Source organism: Lissotriton helveticus, chromosome 3_2 (genome assembly GCF_964261635.1).
Source record: "Lissotriton helveticus chromosome 3_2, aLisHel1.1, whole genome shotgun sequence".
Classification (NCBI taxonomy): domain Eukaryota; kingdom Metazoa; phylum Chordata; class Amphibia; order Caudata; family Salamandridae; genus Lissotriton; species Lissotriton helveticus.
This window is the reverse complement of record NC_136062.1, coordinates 358,244,254-358,268,187: the sequence shown is the minus strand read 5'-3', so window position 1 is coordinate 358,268,187 and position 23,934 is coordinate 358,244,254. Positions and strand designations below refer to the sequence as shown.

The window sequence follows — 23,934 nt, the reverse complement described above, 5'->3', positions numbered from 1 at the left end:
ATGCCACTTTGGCTAGGGCAGCAGAAATCCGTGCTTAATCTCGCAGTTGATAGGACCAGGTCTCCCTGTAGCGTCTGGAGTCTCCGAAGTTTTTTTTATGTTGCTAATGCTAAACCCGTGTGTTTTTGTGCCTCGTGTCACTGCTTCGACCCACATATAACTTCGGAGTTTCTTGCCAGCGCCCTTATGTATGAAAGTCTTACCCCAGCTGTGAGCAGCATGAATGGGTATGCAACAGGAAATGACGTTTTACTCTTCAGCGGGATGTTGCGCTGGTTTGTAGGGAGGCCTCGGACACCTTGTGTATATACAGCAACACCGCTGCCCATAAACAACTGGTGACGTATCTACGAAACTTCGTCCTTCTTAGGGACATTCCATCGGGTGTTTGATGTAAGGGGGGGGGGGGGAGCTTTATCTGCCGCCCCCACCCTTAACTCCCCCGGCTGAACATGCACGTCCTGACGTCTGCACGTCGTGAAGTTCCTTCTGAGTGCCTGTAAACACGTGTGGTATTTCACCGGCGACAGGTGCAGAGGCGCCCCCGTTAATATTTGCCCTCTCTCTGTCATTATTACGTCCTGAATGTCTCCAGATATTCTGGAAAGGTTTGGGCCTCCGTTCCCGGTGACAGGGGAGCGTCTGTCATCAATAGTGAGGCAGGGAGGCTGGTCCCTGGTACTGGTCTCATAAGTGAGACAGGCAGACTAGGGTGGGGGTGACCCCTGGTGTTAATAGTGAGTCAGGGAGGCTAGGGCGGTCTCTGATACTGGTGTTAATAGTGAGTCAGGGAGGATAGGGCGGTCTCTGGTACAGGTGTTAATAGTGAGTCAGGGAGGCTAGCACGGTCTCTGGTACTGGTGTTAATAGTGAGTCAGGGAGGCTAGGGCGGTCTCTGATACTGGTGTTAATAGTGAGTCAGGGAGGCTAGCACGGTCTCTGGTACTGGTGTTAATAGTGAGGCAGGGAGGATAGGGCGGTCTCTGGTACTGGTGTTAATAGTGAGTCAGGGAGGCTAGCACGGTCTCTGGTACTGGTGTTAATAGTGAGTCAGGGAGGCTAGCACGGTCTCTGGTACAGGTGTTAATAGTGAGTCAGGGAGGCTAGCACGGTCTCTGGTACTGGTGTTAATAGTGAGTCAGGGAGGCTAGCACGGTCTCTGGTACTGGTGTTAATAGTGAGTCAGGGAGGCTAGCACGGTCTCTGGTACTGGTGTTAATAGTGAGTCTGGGAGGCTAGCACGGTCTCTGGTACTGGTGTTAATAGTGAGTCAGGGAGGCTAGCACGGTCTCTGGTACAGGTGTTAATAGTGAGTCAGGGAGGCTAGCACGGTCTCTGGTACTGGTGTTAATAGTGAGTCAGGGAGGCTAGCACGGTCTCTGGTACTGGTGTTAATAGTGAGTCAGGGAGGCTAGCACGGTCTCTGGTACTGGTGTTAATAGTGAGTCTGGGAGGCTAGCACGGTCTCTGGTACTAGTGTTAATAGTGAGTCAGGGAGGCTAGCACGGTCTCTGGTACTAGTGTTAATAGTGAGTCAGTGAGGCTAGGGTGGTCCATGGTACTCGTGTTAATAGTGAGTCAGGTTGGCTAGGGTGGTCTCTGGTACTGGTGTTAATAGTGAGTCAGTGAGGCTAGGGTGGTCCCTGGTACTCGTGTTTATAGTGAGTCAGGCAGGCTAGGGTGGTCCATGGTACTCGTGTTAATAGTGAGTCAGGTTGGCTAGGGTGGTCTCTGGTACTGGTGTTAATAGTGAGTCGGTGAGGCTAGGGTGGTCCATGGTACTCGTGTTAATAGTGAGTCAGGTTGGCTAGGCTAGTCCCTGGTACTGGTGTCATAAGTGAGACAGGCAGGCTAGGGTGGCCCCTGGTGTTAATAGTGAGTCAGGAAGGCTATGGTTGTCCCTGATACTGGTGTTAATAGTGAGTCAGGGAGGCTAGGGTGGTCCCTGGTACTGGTGTTAATAGTGAGGCAGGGAGGCACGCTAGGGTGGTCCCTGGTACTGGTGTCAATAGTGAATCAGGGAGGCTAGGGCAGTCTCTGGTACTGGTGTTTATAGTGAGTCAGGCAGGCTAGGGTGGTCCCTGGTACTCGTGTTAATAGTGAGTCAGGGAGGCTAGGGCGGTCTCTGGTACTGGTGTTAGTAGTGAGTCAGGGAGGCTAGCACGGTCTCTGGTACAGGTGTTAATAGTGAGTCAGGGAGGCTAGCGCGGTCTCTGGTACTGGTGTTAATAGTGAGTCAGTGAAGCTAGGGTGGTCCCTGGTACTCGTGTTTATAGTGAGTCAGGCAGGCTAGGGTGGTCCATGGTACTCGTGTTAATAGTAAGTCAGGTTGGCTAGGCTAGTCCCTGGTACTGGTGTCATAAGTGAGACAGGCAGGCTAGGGTGGCCCCTGGTGTTAATAGTGAGTCAGGGAGGCTAGGGTTGTCCCTGGTACGGGTGTCAATAGTGAATCAGGGAGGCTAGGGTTGTCCCTGGTACTGGTGTTAATAGTGAGGCAGGGAGGCACGCTAGGGTGGTCCCTGGTACTGGTGTCAATAGTGAGGCAGGGAGGCTAGGGTGGTCCCTGGAACTGGTGTCAATAGTGAGGCAGACATGCTAGGGTGGTCCCCGATACTGGTGTTAATAGTGAGGCAGGCAGGCTAGGGTGGTCCCTGGTACTGGTGTCAATAGTGAGGCAGGCAGGCTAGGGTGGTCCCCGATACTGGTGTCAATAGTGAGGCAGGGAGGCTAGAGTGGTCCCTGGTACTGGTGTCATAAGTGAGGCAGGGAGGCTAGAGTGGTCCCTGGTACTGGTGTCAATAGTGAGTCAGGAAGGCTAGTGTGGTCCCCGGTACTGGTGTCAATAGTGAGGCAGGGAGGCTAGAGTGGTCCCTGGTACTGGTGTCAATAGTGAATCAGGCAGGCTAAGGTGGTCCCCGGTACTATTGTCAATAGTGAGTCAGGGAAGCTAGGGTGGTCCCTGGTACTGGTGTCACTAGTGAGGCAGGCAGGCTAGGGTGGTCCCCGATACTGGTGTCAATAGTGAGACAGGGAGGCTAGGGTGGTCCCCGGTACTGGTGTCAATTATGAGGCAGGGAGGCTAGGGTGGTCCCCGATACTGGTGTCAATAGTGAGACAGGGAGGCTAGGGTGGTCCCTGGTACTAGTGTTAATAGTGAATCAGGCAGGCTAAGGTGGTCCCCAGTACTGGTGTCAATAGTGAGGCAGGCAGGCTAGGGTGGTCCCCGGTACTGGTGTCAATTATGAGGCAGGCAGGCTAGTATGGTCCCCGATACTGGTGTCAATAGTGAGGCAGGGAGGCTAGAGTGGTCCCTGGTACTGGTGTCAATTGTGAGGCAGGGAGGCTAAGGTGGTCCCCGGTACTATTGTCAATAGTGAGGCAGGGAGGCTAGGGTGGTCCCTGGTACTGGTGTCACTAGTGAGGCAGGGAGGCTAGAGTGGTCCCTGGTACTGGTGTCAATTGTGAGGCAGGGAGGCTAAGGTGGTCCCCGGTACTATTGTCAATAGTGAGTCAGGGAGGCTAGGGTGGTCCCTGGTACTTTGTATTGTATTGTGGCATACTTATATAGCGCAACCTGTCACCACCAAGGGCATCCTGGCGCTTTAGGCTAGAGTGGTCCCTGGTACTGGTGTCAATAGTGAGGCAGGGAGGCTAGAGTGGTCCCCGGTACTATTGTCAATAGTGAGTCAGGGAGGCTAGGGTGGTCCCTGGTACTGGTGTCAATAGTGAGGCAGGGAGGCTAGAGTGGTCCCTGGTACTGGTGTCAATAGTGAGTCAGGGAGGCTAGGGTGGTCCCTGGTACTGGTGTCAATAGTGAGTCAGGGAGGCTAGGGTGGTCCCTGGTACTGGTGTCAATAGTGAGTCAGGGAGGCTAGGGTGGTCCCTGGTACTAGTGTTAATAGTGAATCAGGCAGGCTAGAGTGGTCCCCGGTACTATTGTCAATAGTGAGTCAGGGAGGCTAGAGTGGTCCCTGGTACTGGTGTCAATAGTGAGTCAGGGAGGCTAGGGTGGTCCCTGGTACTGGTGTCAATAGTGAGGCAGGGAGGCTAGAGTGGTCCCTGGTACTGGTGTCAATAGTGAGTCAGGGAGGCTAGGGTGGTCCCTGGTACTGGTGTCAATAGTGAGTCAGGGAGGCTAGGGTGGTCCCTGGTACTGGTGTCAATAGTGAGTCAGGGAGGCTAGGGTGGTCCCTGGTACTAGTGTTAATAGTGAATCAGGCAGGCTAGAGTGGTCCCCGGTACTATTGTCAATAGTGAGTCAGGGAGGCTAGGGTGGTCCCCGGTACTGGTGTCAATAGTGAGGCAGGGAGGCTAGAGTGGTCCCTGGTACTGGTGTCAATAGTAAGGCAGGGAGGCTAAGGTGGTCCCCGGTACTATTGTCAATAGTGAGTCAGGGAGGCTAGGGTGGTCCCTGGTACTAGTGTTAATAGTGAATCAGGCAGGATAGGGTGGTCCCTGGCACTATTGTCATGCGTGGGACCAGACAGGCCTCGGGGGAGGGGCGGGGGGGCTCCTCCTGAGTGCAGCGACACGAGCCCGCGTTTCTGGTTCAAGTACTGGATCAAACCTCGTGAAGCTGACCCGCGCTGCCAGCCTTCATCTCGCCCGCTGGGGCTGTTTGTAGCCCCTGTAACGTGTTGTTGACACAGAGAGTAGCAGTTCTTGAAAGAACAAACACAGCCGCCGCTTCCAGAGGCGCCGCCACCAGTGTAAGACGGGGTTTGATCACAACGACCAGGGCACGGGGTTTGGTGAAATGACTTTTCGTGGCAGCGATGTGTTGGCCTTTCAGCCAGTCGATGAGGAGATGGAGCCGGCCGGTGCCACCTGTGCCAGGTGCAAAGGAGAGGTAAGAAGGAGTCTCCCGAGGAGCAGCTCGCTGGGCGCTGACCTTGGCGCCAGGACTGGCCTTAATCCCGGGGCACGAGGTGTGGGCGCTTTTCAGGCACCTCGTGGTTGCTGCCAGGAGAGACCTGGCCAGCATGTTCTATTGTAGTTTCTATTCTGGCACCGGGGCACCGTTGATGCCCTGTCCTTAGGCGCCACCGCCTCGGGTACTCGGAGGGGGAATTGTAGGGCCGGAGGGGGATCTGTCCAAAGTTGGCACCGATGCAAAGCTGGATCGTGGGTTTTATTAGGCATTTGTACCAGGACCAAGCCCGTGATTACGGTACCGCCGAGGTGGCACCAAGGGACAGCAAAGCCCATTTTCTCTTGGGTATCAAGCCGCTTGAAATGGGCAGTTCTGTTACGCTATGACCCTGCCATTTCAACTCTGCACCGTCGTATTGTTAGTATATACATATATTGGTTACATTTCGACCCTTCGGCTTCTTTGACGAACAAGGGATGTCCTTTGTAATGTAAATGTCCAGCTGTTTTCAGTTATGTATGTGAAGAGGTTTAGCATGTTCCTTTGCAGCTCCAATGTCGGCATATATATTGAGGAAACAGTGCCCAAGATCACACAGGTTGGTGAAACGGGATAGCCAGGATCGGACCACTTGTGTCTAATTGTAAAAGGTCACCACTGGACCTGCTCTCCCGTGGCCCACGATTGAAAGATGTTACTGTAAAATGAAATGAGGGAAGACACTCCTCAGTGTCGGAGGGCAGCCGGGGAGTGACAGTGGACTGACAGGTCGTTTCCCATAGAGGGTGGGGTTGTGGGTGTCAGCCTAGAGTTAAGTTGAACACCTGTGTTTTGATAAGCATTTAAGGTCAGGTGTACGAATACTAAGAAAAACGATTTCCAAACAGTGATTTTTACCGATTCGCTATTCTTAATGTACTAAACTTGAAATTTTGAAATAGTTATAGCTAGTGGATCGCAAATCGACCTACCTCATGAATATTAATGAGGTAGGCCACTATTTCGAGCCTTTAGGAATGGTAGCCATCACAAGAACGGTGGCCTGCTAGGGTCAGTAGACCACCATTCCAGTGATTGCTTTTAAATAAAATAAAAAAAAATCTTTGAAATGCAGCCCATTTTCCTTAAAGCGAACAGGATACATTTAAAAAGGAAAACATGAACCATTTAAAATGATTTTTTTTAAGAGTAGACAGTATTCTGTGGCCTGCTCTTAAATATTTATTTTTTAACATTCTGAAAGCGGAAGGGGACCCGTTCCCATTTGCAGAGGGTTACCACTACCTTTCAGAAGTTGGTAAAAAATTAACATTTTGCAACCATAATTCGGTCGCAAAACAGTAAAACATACTACTGCAAATCTATGTTTGGAAGGGACGCCCTAAAAACACCCCTTCCAAATATCGAAGCGCAAACCCAAATTTTGATTCAGTTAACAAATTACTGTATCACAATTTTTCTTTTTTCACATTGAACATTTTTTTTTTGCAGTCACAAACGGTCCTAGTCTACAAATCGGGCTGTTTGCGACTTAAAAAAAAGCTTTGTAGATCTGGCCCTATACGGGTTTGGGAAGGTGACTGAATGCCTGTTACCTGTTAGTGGCCTCTGATGGTCTTCAGCCGAGATATAGGGCACCACAGCTGATGAGGCTGGTCTGATGCCCCCATAGTTGCATGCCATCCCCAGTTGTCCCTTGGGGGTGTTCACCGTCCTGTGAGGGGATGGTGCAGTGAGTCTTCCCACGGCTATCCCTCTGCACCCTTGACACCTTGCTCCTTTGCTCTCACTGGACTGGCATTGGAAAGAATTAAGTCTAGAAGTCCAGCACAAAGTGCATGATTAAAGTGCTGCCCTCAATCCTTGCCCCACCTTATATGCTCTCTTTATCTTTCAGCCAACGAGAGAATTGAAGACATCAATGGGTGTCCGAAGAGCCGTTCACAAATGGTGAGTTTGTGGTGCCCCGGCACCATGTGTTTTCTGTCAGTTTAAAAAATTGTGAGTTTGTGGTGCTGTGGCACCTTGTATTTTCTGTCACTCTCAGAAATGGTGAGTTTGTGGGCCCTGGCACCTTGTGTTTTCTGTCACTCTCACAAATGTTGAGTTTGTGGTGCCCCAGCACCTTGTGTTTTCTGTCACTCTCACAAATGGTGAGTTTGTGGTCACCCGGAACTTTGTGTTTTCTGTCACTCTCAAAAATGGTGAGTTTGTGGTCACCTGGCACTTTGTGTTTTCTGTCACTCTCAAAAATGGTGAGTTTGTGGCCACCTGGCACTTTGTGTTTTCTGTCACTCTCACAAACGGTGAGTTTGGGGTCAGCCGGAACTTTGTGTTTTCTGTCACTCTTACAAATAGTGAGTTTGTGGTGCCCTGGCACCTTGTGTTTTTGTCACTCTCACAAGTGGTGAGTTTGTGGTGCCCCGGCACCTTCTGTTTTCTGTCACTCTCACAAATGGTGAGTTTGTGGTGCCCTGGTGCCATGCGTTTTCTGTCACTCTTACAAATGGTAAGTTTGTGGTCCCCTGGAACTTTGTGTTTTCTGTCACTCTAAAAAATGGTGATCTGTCACTCTCACAAATGGTGACTTTGTGGTGCTGTTGCACCTTGTATTTTCAGTCACTCTCACAAATGGTGAGTTTGTGGTCCACGGAACCTTGTGTTTTCTGTCACTCTCACAAATGGTGAGTTTGTGGTCACCTGGAACCTTTTGTTTTCTGTCACTCTCACAAATGGTGAGTTTGTGGTCACCCGGAACCTTGTGTTTTCCGTCACTCTTACAAATAGTGAGTTTGTGGTGCCCCGGCACCTTCTGTTTTCTGTCACTCTCACAAATGGTGAGTTTGTGGTGCCCTGGTGCCATGCGTTTTCTGTCACTCTTACAAATGGTAAGTTTGTGGTCCCCTGGAACTTTGTGTTTTCTGTCACTCTAAAAAATGGTGATCTGTCACTCTCACAAATGGTGAGTTTGTGGTGCTGTTGCACCTTGTATTTTCAGTCACTCTCACAAATGGTGAGTTTGTGGTCCACGGAACCTTGTGTTTTCTGTCACTCTCACAAATGGTGAGTTTGTGGTCACCTGGAACCTCTTGTTTTCTGTCACTCTCACAAATGGTGAGTTTGTGGTCACCCGGTACCTTGTGTTTTCCGTCACTCTTACAAATAGTGAGTTTGTGGTGCCCCGGCACCTTGTGTTTTCTGTTACTCACACAAATAGTGAGTTTGTGGTGCTCTGGCACCATGCGTATTCTGACACTCTTACAAATGGTAAGTTTGTGGTCACCCGGAATGTTGTGTTTTCTGTCACTCTCAAAAATGGTGAGTTTGTGGTGCCCTGGCACCTTGTGTTCTCTGTCACACTAAAAAATGGTGAGTTTGTGGTGCCCTGGCACCTTGTGTTTTCTGTCACTCTCCTAAATGGTGAGTTTGTGGTGCCCTGGCACCTTGTGTTTTCTGTCACTCCCACAAATGCTGAGTTTGTGGTTACCCAGAACCTTGTGTTTTCTGTCACTCAAAAATGGTGAGTTTGTGGGCCCTGGCACCTTGTGTTTTCTGTCACTCTCACAAATGGTGAGTTTGTGGTGCCCCGGCACCTCGTGTTTTCTGTCACTTTTACAAATGGTGAGTTTGTGGTGCCCTGGCACCTTGTGTTTTCTGTCACTCTCATAAATGGTGAGTTTGTGGTGCCCTGGCACCTTGTGTTTTCTGTCACTCTCACAAATGCTGAGTTTGTGGTTACCCAGAACCTTGTGTTTTCTGTCACTCAAAAATGGTGAGTTTGTGGCCCCTGGCACCTTGTGTTTTCTGCCACTCTCACAAATGGTGAGTTTGTGGTCACCCGGAACCTTGTGTTTTCCGTCACTCTTACAAATAGTGAGTTTGTGGTGCCCCGGCACCTTCTGTTTTCTGTCACTCTGACAAATGGTGAGTTTGTGGTGCCCTGGTGCCATGCGTTTTCTGTCACTCTTACAAATGGTAAGTTTGTGGTCCCCTGGAACTTTGTGTTTTCTGTCACTCTAAAAATGGTGATCTGTCACTCTCACAAATGGTGACTTTGTGGTGCTGTTGCACCTTGTATTTTCAGTCACTCTCACAAATGGTGAGTTTGTGGTCCACGGAACCTTGTGTTTTCCGTCACTCTCACAAATGGTGAGTTTGTGGTCACCTGGAACCTTTTGTTTTCTGTCACTCTCACAAATGGTGAGTTTGTGGTCACCCGGTACCTTGTGTTTTCCGTCACTCTTACAAATAGTGAGTTTGTGGTGCCCCGGCACCTTGTGTTTTCTGTCACTCACACAAATAGTGAGTTTGTGGTGCTCTGGCACCATGCGTTTTCTGACACTCTTACAAATTTTAAGTTTGTGGTCACCCGGACCGTTGTGTTTTCTGTCACTCTCAAAAATGGTGAGTTTGTGGTGCCCTGGCACCTTGTGTTCTCTGTCACACTAAAAAATGGTGAGTTTGTGGTGCCCTGGCACCTTGTGTTTTCTGTCACTCTCATAAATGGTGAGTTTGTGGTGCCCTGGCACCTTGTGTTTTCTGTCACTCTCACAAATGCTGAGTTTGTGGTTACCCAGAACCTTGTGTTTTCTGTCACTCAAAAATGGTGAGTTTGTGGGCCCTGGCACCTTGTGTTTTCTGTCACTCTCACAAATGGTGAGTTTGTGGTGCCCCGGCACCTCGTGTTTTCTGTCACTTTTACAAATGGTGAGTTTGTGGTGCCCTGGCACCTTGTGTTTTCTGTCACTCTCATAAATGGTGAGTTTGTGGTGCCCTGGCACCTTGTGTTTTCTGTCACTCTCACAAATGCTGAGTTTGTGGTTACCCAGAACCTTGTGTTTTCTGTCACTCAAAAATGGTGAGTTTGTGGGCCCTGGCACCTTGTGTTTTCTGTCACTCTCACAAATGGCGAGTTTGTGGTTACCCAGAACCTTATATTTTCTGTCACTCTCAGAAATGGTGAGTTTGTGGGCCCTGGCACCTTGTGTTTTCTGTCACTCTCACAAATGGTGAGTTTGTGGTGCCCTGGCACCCTGTGTTTTCAGTCATCCTCACAAATGGTGAGTTTGTGGTGCCCCGCACATTGTTTAGTCGGTGACTTTTACAAATGGTTTGTTTTTGGAGCCATGGCACCTTATGCTTTCTATCACTTTCACAAATGTTCGCTTGTTGGTGCCAGGGCACCTTGTGTTTTCTTTAACTTTTACAAAAGCTGATGTTTTGGTGTGCTGGCACCGTGCCTGTTCTATTGCCTTTACGTATGGTGAATTGTTGTTAACTTGGCAATTCGCCTATGCGGTCACTTTCACACGTGGCGAGTTTTTGGTGCCCTACAAGCTTGTGTATTATGTTATTTAACATATTGAGCCTTTTTGGTGCCTTTACCACCATGTGTACTTTGCCACTTTCGTAAATTGAGAGTTTTTGGTGCCATTCCACCTTGTGTATTCTGCCACTTTTACAAACAGTCCATGTTTGGTTCCCTAGCAATGATCTCTGCTGTCACTTACACTTAACACATTCATTTCCCTGGCTCTGCACCTAGAGTGTTTCTTTCATAAACTTGCTGGCACTATGCCTGTTCTGACTCTTCACAATTGGTGTCTTTATTGCCCCGCCTCCTTGATTATTTTGCCACGTGCACAAATGGTGAGTTGTTGGTTCCTTTGCTCTGTGCCTCTTCTATAACTTTAACATTTTCTGAGTTGTTGGTGCTCTGGCGGGGTGTGTGTTTTGTTTCTTTCACAGTTGCTGCGTTACTGCTCACTGGCACCTTAAGAACTGTGCATCTTACACTGTCACATAAAGGAGGCTCTTTGTGGACGAGTGTGGCCTTGGACAGGTTGATTCTGGAGGCGTTTGTCTAATGTTGAGTTGTATCCGATTCGAAATGCATATTGTTACGGTCATTGATTGCAGTTATTGGATGGAGCAACAAGTAAGGAAAGAAAGCGTAAAGCGGTAGCCCTTTTTCACTTTTCACGTTGTATGAAATGGCCACATTGCTACTTAGGCCTTCTAGGCCTGTGCTCTACGGCCTCCTACGGATGGGCTCCTACAAAGGAGGGGGCGCCTGCAGACTGTGCTCATACCATAAAGAATCATAGCCGCACCTTCTGTGTTGTTGCCCTGCCATGGATGGCCCCAGAAGGCATTTATTAAAACCTTTATTTTTAAAATGGGGCACTAGGTCATGCTGGGAGGCGACGGCTCTGTGCTTTACCTCCACAGACATTCAAGCGCTTGCTAGGGTTGAGAAGTTTGTGAGACTCTTGGAAAAGTTCTTTTCACCCTCCTCCGCTCCTACGCTTCCTGCCCTCTCCCCCCCCCAAAAAAAAAAGTATTACTGACTTTTTTCGTCCCCTTGTCTAGCACCTCTTGTTCTAATCTTTTCATTTTTGGACTTCAATAGCAACTTAACACTGGTAGTTTTAAAATTGTTTTTAAATGTATAGATTAAAAAAAAAAAAACGACAGTGTATTTTTTCAGTTTTGCTTCTTGATGCGATAATTGTGCTAATATGGATATTTCACAGCAATGGTTTTAATTAACTATGCTAAATAAATAAACTAAACTAAACTACTTAGACGCTTTGCAAGCAAACTGTGATGTTTGCTACTTAGACCCTGTACAAGCAAAGCGCGATGTGTGCTCCTCAGAACATCTGCAAGCAAACCGTAATGCTTGCTACTTAGACCCTCTGCAAGCAAACTGATGTTTGCTACTTAGACCCTCTGCAAGCAAAGCACAATGTGTGCTCCTCAGAACATCTGCAAGCAAACCGTAATGCTTGCTACTTAGACCCTCTTCAAGCAAACTGATGTTTGCTACTTAGACCCTCTGCAAGCAAAGCACAATGTGTGCTCCTCAGAACATCTGCAAGCAAAGCGTGATGTATGCTACTTAGACTCTCTGCAAGCAAAGCGCGATGTGTGGTCCTCAGACCATGTGCAAGCAAACCGTGATGTATGCTACTTAGACCCTCTGCAAGAAAAGCACGATGTGTGCTACTCAGACTATCTGCAAGCAAACCGTGATGTATGCTACTTAGACCCTCTGCATGCAAAGCATGATGTGTGCTCCTCAGAACATCTGCAAGCAAACCGTGATGTATGCTACTTAGAATCTCTGCAAGCAAAGCGCGATGTGTGGTCCTCAGACCATGTGCAAGCAAACCGTGATGTATGCTACTTAGACCCTCTGCAAGCAAAGCACAATGTGTGCTCCTCAGAACATCTGCAAGCAAAGCGTGATGTATGCTACTTAGACTCTCTGCAAGCAAAGCGCGATGTGTGGTCCTCAGACCATGTGCAAGCAAACCGTGATGTATGCTACTTAGACCCTCTGCAAGAAAAGCACGATGTGTGCTACTCAGACTATCTGCAAGCAAACCGTGATGTATGCTACTTAGACCCTCTGCATGCAAAGCATGATGTGTGCTCCTCAGAACATCTGCAAGCAAACCGTGATGTATGCTACTTAGAATCTCTGCAAGCAAAGCGCGATGTGTGGTCCTCAGACCATGTGCAAGCAAACCGTGATGTATGCTACTTAGACCCTCTGCAAGCAAAGCACGATGTGTGGTCCTCAGACCATCTGCAAGCAAATTGTGATGTATGCTACTTAGACCCTCTGCAAGCAAAGCATTATGTGTGTTCATCAGAACATCTGCAAGCAAACTGTGATGTATGCTACTTAGACCCTCTGCAAGCAAAGCGCGTTGTGTGCTCCTCAGAACATCTGCAAGCAAACTGTGATGTATGTTACTTAGACCCTCTGCAAGCAAAGCGCGATGTGTGCTACTCAGACCATCTGCAAGCAAACCGTGATGTATGCTACTTAGACCCTCTGCAAGCAAAGCGCGATGTGTGCTACTCAGACCATCTGCAAGCAAACCGTGATGTATGCTACTTTGACCCTTTGCAAGCAAAGCGCGATGTGTGGTACTCAAACCATCTGCAAGCAAACTGTGATGTTTGCTAGTAGACCCTCTGCAAGCAAGGGGTGATGTGTGCTGCTTAGACCATCTGCAAGCAAATTGTGATGTATGATACTTAGACCCTCTGCAAGCAAAGCGCGATGTGTGCTCCTCAGACCATCTGCAAGCAAACCGTGATGTATGCTACTTAAACCCTCAGCAACCAAAACACGATGTGTGCTCCTCAGACCATCTGCAAGCAACCTGTGATGTATGCTACATAGACCCTCTGCAAGCAAGGCGTGATGTGTGCTGCTTAGACCATCTGCAAGCAAATCATGATGTATGCTACTTAGACTCTCTGCTAGTAAAGCGCGATGTGCGCTCCTCAGCCCATCTGCAAGCAAACTGTGATGTTTGCTACTTTGACCCTCTGCAAGCAAGGAGTGATGTGTGCTGCTTAGGCCATCTGCAAGCAAATCGTGATGTGTGCTACTTAGACCACCTGCAAGGAAAGCGGAATGTGCTCTCCTCAGACCATGTGCAAGCAAACCGTGATGTATACTACTTAGATCCTCTGCAAGCAAAGCACGATGTGTGCTCCTCAGACCATCTGCAAGCAAACCGTGTTGTATGCTACTTAGACCCTCTGCAAGCAAAGTGAGATGTGTTCTACTCAGACCATCTGCAAGCAAACTGTGATGTATGCTACTTAGACCCTCTGCAAGCAAAGCGCGATGTGTGCTCCTCAGAACATCTGCAAGCAAACTGTGATGTATGTTACTTAGACCCTCTGCAAGCAAAGCGCGATGTGTGCTACTCAGACCATCTGCAAGCAAACCGTGATGTATGCTACTTAGACCCTCTGCAAGCAAAGTGCGATGTGTGGTCCTCAAACCATCTGCAAGCAAACTGTGATGTTTGCTAGTAGACCCTCTGCAAGCAAGGGGTGATGTGTGCTGCTTAGACCATCTGCAAGCAAATCGTGATGTGTGCTACTTAGACCCTCTGCAAGCAAACCGTGATGTATGCTACTTAGACCCTCTGCAAGCAAAGCACGATGTGTGCTACTCAGACCATCTGCAAGCAAGGCGTGATGTGTGCTGCTTAGACCATCTGCAAGCAAATCGTGATGTATGCTACTTAGACCCTCTGCAAGCAAAGCGCGATGTGTGCTCCTCAGACCATCTGCAAGCAAACTGTGATGTATGCTACTTAGACTCTCTGCAAGCAAAGTGCGATGTGTGCTCCTCAGACCATCTACAAGCAAACTGTGATGTTTGCTACTTAGACTGTCTGCAAGCAAAGCGCGATGTGTGCTCCTCAGACCATCTGCAAGCAAACCGTGATGTATGCTACTTAGACGCTCTGCAAGCAAAGCGCGATGTGTGCTGCTTAGACCATCTGCAAGCAAATCGTTTTGTATGCTACTTAGACCCTCTGCAAGCAAAGCACGATGTGTGCTCCTCAGACCATCTGCAAGCATACCGTGCTGTATGCTACTTAGACCCTCTGCAAGCAAAGTGCGATGTGTGCTACTCAGACCATCTGCAAGCAAACCATGATGTATGCTACTTAGACCCTTTGCAAGCAAGGCGTGATGTGTGCTGCTTAGACCATCTGCAAGCAAATCGTGATGTGTGCTACTTAGACTCTCTGCAAGCAAAGCGCGATGTGTGCTACTCAGACCATCTGCAAGCAAACCGTGATGCATGCTACTTAAACTCTCTGCAAGCAAAGCGCGATGTGTGATCCTCAGACCATCTGCAAGCAAACCGTGATGTATGCTACTTAGACCCTCTGCAAGCAAGGCGTGATGTGTGCTGCTTAGACCATCTGCAAGCAAATCGTGATGTATGCTACTTAGACACTCTGCAAGCAAACCGTGATGTATGCTACTTAGACCCTCTACAAGCAAAGCGCGATGTGTGCTGCTTAGACCATCTGCAAGCAAATCGTTTTGTATGCTACTTAGACTCTCTGCAAGCAAAGTGCGATGTGTGCTCCTCAGACCATCTACAAGCAAACTGTGATGTTTGCTACTTAGACTGTCTGCAAGCAAAGCGCGATGTGTGCTCCTCAGACCATCTGCAAGCAAACCGTGATGTATGCTACTTAGACGCTCTGCAAGCAAAGCTCGATGTGTGCTGCTTAGACCATCTGCAAGCAAATCGTTTTGTATGCTACTTAGACCCTCTGCAAGCAAAGCACGATGTGTGCTCCTCAGACCATCTGCAAGCATACCGTGCTGTATGCTACTTAGACCCTCTGCAAGCAAAGTGCGATGTGTGCTACTCAGACCATCTGCAAGCAAACCGTGATGTATGCTACTTAGACCCTTTGCAAGCAAGGCGTGATGTGTGCTGCTTAGACCATCTGCAAGCAAATCGTGATGTGTGCTACTTAGACTCTCTGCAAGCAAAGCGCGATGTGTGCTACTGAGACCATCTGCAAGCAAACCGTGATGCATGCTACTTAAACTCTCTGCAAGCAAAGCGCGATGTGTGATCCTCAGACCATCTGCAAGCAAACCGTGATGTATGCTACTTAGACCCTCTGCAAGCAAGGCGTGATGTGTGCTGCTTAGACCATCTGCAAGCAAATCGTGATGTATGCTACTTAGACACTCTGCAAGCAAACCGTGATGTATGCTACTTAGACCCTTTAAAAGCAATGCGCGATGTGTGCTCCTCAGACCATTTGCAAGCAAACTGTGATGTATGCTACTTAGACTCTCTGCAAGCAAAACGCAATGTGTGCTCCTCAGACCATCTACAAGCAAACTGTGATGTTTGCTACTTAGACTGTCTGCAAGCAAAGCGCGATGTGTGCTCCTAAGACCATCTGCAAGCAAACCGTGATGTTTGCTACTTAGACCCTCTACAAGCAAAGCGCGATGTGTGCTGCTTAGACCATCTGCAAGCAAATCGTTTTGTATGCTACTTAGACCCTCTGCAAGCAAAGCGCGATGTGTGCTCCTCAGACCATCTGCAAGCAAACCGTGATGTATACTACTTAGGCCCTCTGCAATCAAAGCGCGATGTGTGCTCCTCAGACCATCTGCAAGCAAACCGTGATGTATGCTACTTAGACCCTCTACAAGCAAAGCGTGATGTGTGCTGCTTAGACCATCTGCAAGCAAATCGTTTTGTATGCTACTTTGACCCTCTGCAAGCAAAGCGCGATGTGTGCTCCTCAGACCATCTGCAAGCAAACCGTGATGTATGCTACTTAGACCCTCTGCAAGCAAAGCGCGATGTGTGCTACTCAGACCATCTGCAAGCAAACCGTGATGTATGCTACTTAAACTCTCTGCAAGCAAAGCGCGATGTGTGGTCCTCAGACCATCTGCAAGCAAACCGTGATGTATGCTACTTAGACCCTCTGCAAGCAAATCTTGATGTATGCTGCTTAGACCATCTGCAAGCAAATTGTGATGTATGCTACTCAGACCCTTTAAAAGCAAAGCGCGATGTGTGCTCCTCAGACCATCTGCAAGCAAACTGTGATGTATACTAATTAGACTCTCTGCAAGCAAAGCGCGATGTGTGCTCCTCAGACCATCTACAAGCAAACTGTGATGTTTGCTACTTAGACTATCTAAAAGCGAAGCGCGATGTGTGCTCCTCAGACCATCTGCAAGCAAACTGTGATGTTTGCTACTTTTTCAGTCTGCAAGCAAAGCGCGATGTGTGCTCCTCAGACCATCTGCAAGCAAACCATGATGTATGCTACTTAGACCCTCTACAAGCAAAGCGCGATGTGTGATCCTCAGACCATCTGCAAGCAAACTGTGATGTTTGCTACTTAGATCCTCTAAAAGCAAAGCGCGATGTGTGCTCCTCAGACCATCTGCAAGCAAATCGTGATGTATGCTACTTAGACTCTCTGCAAGTAAAGCGCGATGTGCGCTCCTCAGACCATCTTCAAGCAAACTGTGATGTTTGCTACTTAGACCCTCTGCAAGCAAGGGGTGATGTGTGCTGCTTAAACTGTTTGCAAGCAAAGCATGATGTGTGCTGCTTAGACCATCTGCAATCAAAGTGTGATGTGTGCTGCTTAGACGATCTGCAAGCAAAGTGTGATGTGTGCTGCATAGACCCTTTGCAAGCAAAGTGTATGTGTGCTGCTTAGACCATCTGCAAGCAAGGCATGATGTGTGCTGCTTAGACCATCTGCAAGCAAGGCATGATGTGTGCTGCTTAGACCATCTGCAAGCAAATCATGATGTATGCTACTTAGGCCCTCTGCAGTCAAAGCGCGATGTGTGCTCCTCAGACCATCTGCAAGCAAACCGTGATGTATGCTACTTAGACCCTCTACAAGCAAAGCGCGATGTGTGCTGCTTAGACCATCTGCAAGCAAATCGTTTTGTATGCTACTTTGACCCTCTGCAAGCAAAGCGCGATGTGTGCTCCTCAGACCATCTGCAAGCAAACCGTGATGTATGCTACTTAGACCCTCTGCAAGCAAAGCGCGATGTGTGCTACTCAGACCATCTGCAAGCAAACCGTGATGTATGCTACTTAAACTCTCTGCAAGCAAAGCGCGATGTGTGGTCCTCAGACCATCTGCAAGCAAACCGTGATGTATGCTACTTAGACCCTCTGCAAGCAAATCTTGATGTATGCTGCTTAGACCATCTGCAAGCAAATCGTGATGTATGCTACTTAGACTCTCTGCAAGCAAAGCGCGATGTGTGCTCCTCAGACCATCTACAAGCAAACTGTGATGTTTGCTACTTAGACTATCTAAAAGCAAAGCGCGATGTGTGCTCCTCAGACCATCTGCAAGCAAACTGTGATGTTTGCTACGTAGACAGTCTGCAAGCAAAGCGCGATGTGTGCTCCTCAGACCATCTGCAAGCAAACCATGATGTATGCTACTTAGACCCTCTACAAGCAAAGCGCGATGTGTGATCCTCAGACCATCTGCAAGCAAACTGTGGTGTATGCTACTTAGACCCTCTGCAAGCAAAGCGCGATGTGTGCTCCTCAGACCATCTGCAAGCAAACTGTGATGTTTGCTACTTAGATCCTCTAAAAGCAAAGCGCGATGTGTGCTCCTCAGACCATCTGCAAGCAAAGCATATGTGTGCTGCATAGACCCTCTGGAAGCAAAGTGTATTTCTCCCCCTGTAAACACCCCTCACCCAAGCTCCGTGTTGCACTCTCCCTTGTGTGCTTCTCCCCCATAAACTCCCGTCTCCCATGCTTTGTGTTGCTCTCTCCCTTGTGTGCTTCTCCCCCTATAAAACCCCCTCTCCCGTGTTCCGTGTTGCTCCCTCCTTTGTATTTTTTTCCCCCTATAAAATCCTCTCTTATACGCTCCTTGTTGCTCTCTCCCTTGTGTGCTTCTCTACTTATAAAATCCCCTCTCATGCGCTCCTTGTTCCTCTCTCCCTTGTGTGCTTCTCTACTTATAAAATCCCCTCTCATGCGCTCCGTGTTGCTCTCTCCCTTGTGTGCTTCTCTACTTATAAAATCCCCTCTCATGCGCTCTGTGTTGCTCTCTCCCTTGTGTGCTTCTCCCCCTATAAACTCCCCTCTCCCATGCTCTGTGTTGCTCTCTCCCTTGTGTGCTTCTCCCCCTATAAAATCCCCTCTCCCGTGATCCGTGTTGCTCCCTCCTTCGTGTTCTTCTCCCCTTATAAAATCCTCTCTCGTACGCTCCGTGTTGCTCTCTCCCTCGTGTGCTTCTCTCCTCTCGCCAGGAAACGCCCCTCGCTCTGCGCTGCTCTCTCACGTGCTTCCCACAACCTCGTCATCGGCATTGTTTCTTTCGCACTCTCTTTCAAATGGAAATACAAGGTGGAGGTGCTCAGTATCTCAAACCACTTGTTTGCTTCTGAAAAGTGCTGGGACTCTTAGTCCACCCCTGCTGAGAAGTGCTGGAGACTGGGAGGTGGAAGTGGTGTCCACGCCAGCCTCGTATATCTCTTCAGTTTGTGCATCTCTATGCAAGTGCAAGAAGTACTGTTCTTCATTCACAGTGAGAGGGGAAATGTATCTAGGTGTGGGAGCGGACGTTGAAATATGTGACATGGGATTCGCATCCATGGCTTCAGAGAGACAAACACATGCATTCAATAACTATGCGTTGTGTATGCAGCTTAGTGCAATAACAGCATGAAATGATGATGGACGAAATGCTGAACGTTGTCAAATATTCATCCCCAGTCACATATCTGGGTTAAATCAATCATTGTTTTGCTCACTGGTCCTCCGGGGACCAGAAAACAAGCATCCTGGGACCGGTTTCAGGGTATCACTCCTTATCAGCCAGGTTATCTTGAATCCAGTGGTATATAGCGAGCACGGTAGCCACGTCTGGGGATATCTTTCCAACTAGGGTGACTGTAGCAATGCAAAAAGAAGATGGACGGAATGCCGAACATTGTCAAACATTCACCCCCAGTCACAGATCTGGGTCAAATGTGTAGTTTCCCCCCCCCCCAAAACCGGTCCCAGGATGCTTGTTTCCGGTCCATGGAGGGCCTGGATTGGCAGTACGGGCTGGACTGTTCCCATGGGGTGCAGGTTCAAGACTGAGGTGATATGGTGAGCTAAAAACCAATGGATTTATCCCGGATCTTTGACTGGGGGTGAATGTTTGACAATGTTCAGCATTCCGTCCATTATCTTTTTGAGTTGCCGCAGCTTAGTGCAACCATTGCCACTTGTCGTCCTGACTTATACTGATCTGATCTCCACAAACGGTGTCTGCACTTGCCCTCTTTTTAAAGAACATGTTTGACTTTATACTAAGATCATGACTGTAGAGACTTTGAACAAAGAAAGACAGAGGACACCAACGAGAGGTAGCAGGTACATACTGCCAACACCACCAATCTTTATTATACGGAGATAGGAGACATAGAGACTTAACAAACACAGACAATAGCACTCTCTTCACAAAGTGCACAAATGTAGATATATGTTGTACATAGAGATTTAATACAAACATCGACTACACAAGAGACTCCAATATACGTGCCTTGTAAAGAGACAGAAGACCATAGTCATTTGAAACCTGCACAATACCAGTTGTATTTCCAATTTATTTATTTATTGTTTCAGCTGTCAAACTAAAAATATTTAAAAACTGCAATATAAGAACACTGAACATACCGGCCAGCATCAGATAAAAACATATACACAGCAATCCGCTAAACGATGATATATTGTTTGCACACTTCATTCCATTCAGAAAAAAAATCAGTCAACATATTCATAAAATACATTAGAGTGCAAATGCAGTAAGACACTAAAAGTACACAATACCAGACACTCACAACAAAAATGTGTTGTACAGAGAGAGGAGACCATACAGACAGTGCACACATACATCACACTAACTCCCTAAGTTCCCCTTTTTCCGAGACCCAGAAGCTGTGAAAAGGTGCCCAGAGCAAGGGAGTTAAACACTGACGATAACTCCTGCTCACCCCTTTGGTAGCTTGGCAGAGCAGTCAGGCTTATCCCATAGGCAACGTATAAAGCGTTTGCGCAACACACTCACACAGCAGTGACACACTAGGTACACCACAAAAGCGACTCCACACAAGGTTGTATAAAAATATCCTTTGTATTATTCATAAAAACACATTCGATCACAGTCACATATATTACTGTGCCACAAGGCACTTGTCATGACGTCACAGGGATTACACAAATCACTGTGCCAATCGGGCAGTTGTCATAAACATCACAGTTAGGCTAACCAGTACTTACTGGTATGATTGCACTTAGCACAACACATTATGCGTAACCATCATCAGCAGTGCACCATAGTAAACTCTGATAAGTTGCACACATTATGGAAATATCATGCCCACAAAAGGCATACCACCCTTAATGAACACATAGGTGCCTTATCCTGCCAATTGCAAGTTATGAGTCACAACATCACTTCCTGAAATAATAATCCGTATCTGGACACTGTAAGGCCAAATGACATATATATCACAGTCTCAGGGCATGTAATGTGCAGGGACAACCTGAAACCGCGCTCCTTGTGCACATAATCTGGTAATACCCACTAGGGTACCAGATACAGCAGAACCGGCACGCCTCTTGTGGGTAATGCGGTTCCAAACTGTAGGCTTCGGGCCACCGGCCCACCTACAACTGGGATTGTGGCCACTCCCTTTGCCGCGAAGCAGTGGGGCCTCTGTTGAGGTCTCACCCCGTCCCTGCCGAACAGGAAAGCCCCTGGTGACTAGCATGCCAAATACAGTGCAGGGGTGCAATACACACCCAGTCTCGGCCCGACACCAGCAGACAACTGCCGGGCGTGTGGGCAGTATTCCGCTTCTCCTCCACCAGCCCCAACGGTGCTACAGATCGTCCGGAACTCTCCTGGGCGTCGCAGATTGCTGTAAGGATTGCGCGCGTTGGCGGCCTCACCTCGGTTTGGAGGGTGCGGCTGGACTCCCACAAACGTCCCTCTGGTCCACGGCTGCAAGGCGGGCAGAGTCTTCCTCCATCAGCACTCCGGGAATCCAATTGGGGGTGGTGGGGTGCCCCTGCTTGCAGCCCCTGGCTCTCCTCTGGTCCGGCCGTCTCTCTCTCTCGTTGGGGATCCGGGCCGGCGGGTCTGCCGTGACAGCCAGGAGCCTGTGTGGTTCTGGCTTTGCCCAAAGACGAGGAGGGGGATATTCCAAACACCCTGCACTGGTCTCCTTCTGGCACAGCAGGAATTCGCAGCCCGGGGCAAGTTAGCAGAGCCTCGGCTGCTGATAAGGAAAGCAATGCTGTGGGGGAAGAGGTAGCAGGGCCGGACTGGCCATAGCGGGCACCAGGCAATCCCCCGATGCGCCGCACGGGTAGGGGGCGGTTTTGGGCCCCTGGGGGCCATTTTGGTTACAGGGCCATTTTTGCAGCATAGCTGCAAAATCGGCCCTGTAAAAAAATCGGCCCAAAACCGGCCCGGCAAAGAGCTAGGTGGCACCTCCAACCACCCCCCCCCCCTCCCCCCCCCCGAATGGGGAGGTGGAGGCCGGCCGAGCACTTTGCCAGGGCCGGTTGTGGTTCCCAGGCCGGTCCTGAGAGGGAGAGCGCTTCTATCACTTCAGAGCTCCTCCCCCATGTCGGTTCCCAGACCACGGGGAACTGCAGTGCTGCACGCACTCCGTGAGATAATCACCAGGAGCAAAGCACCAGGGATGTTCACCACCAAGTTGCGTGCAGGCAGGCCAGCACATGGGGGTCCTCAGATTATCACGTCCACAACATGCAGTGATCCAGGCCCACAGCAGTTCCTCCTGGCTGTTCAGCAGCCTTTCAGCTACAAGTCCACGCAGTGTCTTTTTTTTTATACATGGGGTCACAGCCGCTTTACTTATAGTGCCCATGTCCTTGTTCTGGGGACACTTTAAAACATATTTACAAGTGCACAGCAACCCCCCATTCACAGTGCAAGCCCTGGCCCCAGACGCACCACAGGGGGACAGAGCCAGCATTGTGGAAGGCAGGCACAGCCCTATTCAGGTGCAGGTGCAACTCCTCCCACCACTCCAAATGCACCAGGCCTATTCAGGAGCAAGAGACAACTCCTCCCGCTACTCTAAATTCAGCCAAGGTATATTCAGCCTAGCTCTGAGTCACTCAGGAAAGCAGGACACACCTCAATCACCCCAGGGACTGGCTGAAGTGAATACACATTCCCTCTCTCCTGTCAGTCAGAACCAGACGGTCAATACACATCCAGGCAGGGCACAAATTTACATGAGCACACAGAACTGCCTACTTCTAAAAGTGGCATTTCCTAAATAGTAATAATAAATCTACTTTCACCAATAAGCAGGATTTATCACTACTAGTCCACACATACCCCTATCATGTCCGGAATGACCACTGAAGCACATATACAAGCAATCCCCGATGCAACCCTATGAGAGGGCAGCCTCACAGCAGTGATAAACCAAAATAGGCTGTTTTTCACTGCCAGGACATGCCCCACAGTTAAGGCACATGTCCTACCTTTTACCTACACCACACCTTGCCCATAGGGCTAGCTAGGGTCTACCTTAGGGGTGATTGATATGTAGTAAAAGGGGAGTTGTAGACGTGGCAACCACTTTATTTGCCATGTCACAGCGGCAGTAAACTGCATGTGCAGGCCCTGCAATGGCAGAGGCCTGAGACAGGTTTGAAAGGCTACTTCGGTGGGTGGCGCAAGCAGTGCTGCAAGCCCACCAGTAGCATTTAATTTACAGGCCCTGGGTATATGAGGGTACCACTTTACAAGGGAGTTACAGGTAAATTAAATATGCCAGAAATATGTGTAGACCATCTTACCAAGTTTACCAGAGTGAGCACATGCCCTTTAGAACTGATCAGCAGTAGTAAAGTGCTTAGAGTCATGAAACCAACAACAACAACAGGTCAGAACAACTACAGGAGGAAGGCAAAAAGTTCTGGGATGACCCTTCAAAAGGGGCCGAGTCCAACACTCACTTATATTAAGCTGCTGTTTCAACCCAGTTAATGACCCCATAGGTCATCATCGGGACTAAACAGAATTTGGGGTGCATTTGAGGGTGATAGTGGGATTGTGGTGGGCTTCACATTCATGGTGTAACAAGGAGTTTCTTTTGTAGAGGAGTAGGGAAGCAGGAGCAGCACATAGTCTAAAACCTAAGTCTGATTGTTGCCTGAAAGATACCGCTAGTTCAGGAGTGGCACAGCACCTGGCCCTTCACTGTCCTTATATGCTGTGATTGTGCAAGTTCAAAACTATTTGATAATTTCAAAGACTTTTGGTCCTGAATCCTAAAACTTGGCTGTTCGTACAGGCCTTCTGACTCTCTCCACTCCTGCCCGATGGTTATTGGACCTTAGCGCCGGGACACTCATATGAGTAGCCGGGCTCTCTATAAAAATAACTGCATTATTCTATTTTATTTCTTGAAAGTTTTCACGTTACCCATGTACCTAGGTACATTATTCTGTATTACTATCAAGATTCCAAAGAAGGGGGGTTGACCAGTTTTTCTTGCCATCTAACCATCCTTGTTATTCAACAAACTGGGAGCAGTTCCTTGAGTAGTGTGACATAAGCACCACCTTTAGGGTCCCTTAAAGTTGCTTCTGTTCGGAAAACATTTTTTGGTTCTCCAAAGTGGCGGAAAGTTGCTTT

The 23,934-nt window shown here is 48.7% G+C and overlaps 1 protein-coding gene across 5 annotated transcripts in view; it reads left to right on the top strand.

Moving 5' to 3' along the window:
* NAV2 (neuron navigator 2) overlaps nt 1-23,934 on the top strand; it is an 830,108-nt gene that overhangs the window by 356,756 nt on the left and 449,418 nt on the right. For all 5 annotated transcript variants that reach the window (XM_078684226.1, XM_078684230.1, XM_078684229.1 and 2 more), the window contains exon 3: nt 6,771-6,823. In XM_078684226.1, coding sequence (XP_078540352.1) covers nt 6,771-6,823 — 53 coding nt within the window. The remainder of the gene's footprint in view (nt 1-6,770; nt 6,824-23,934) is intronic.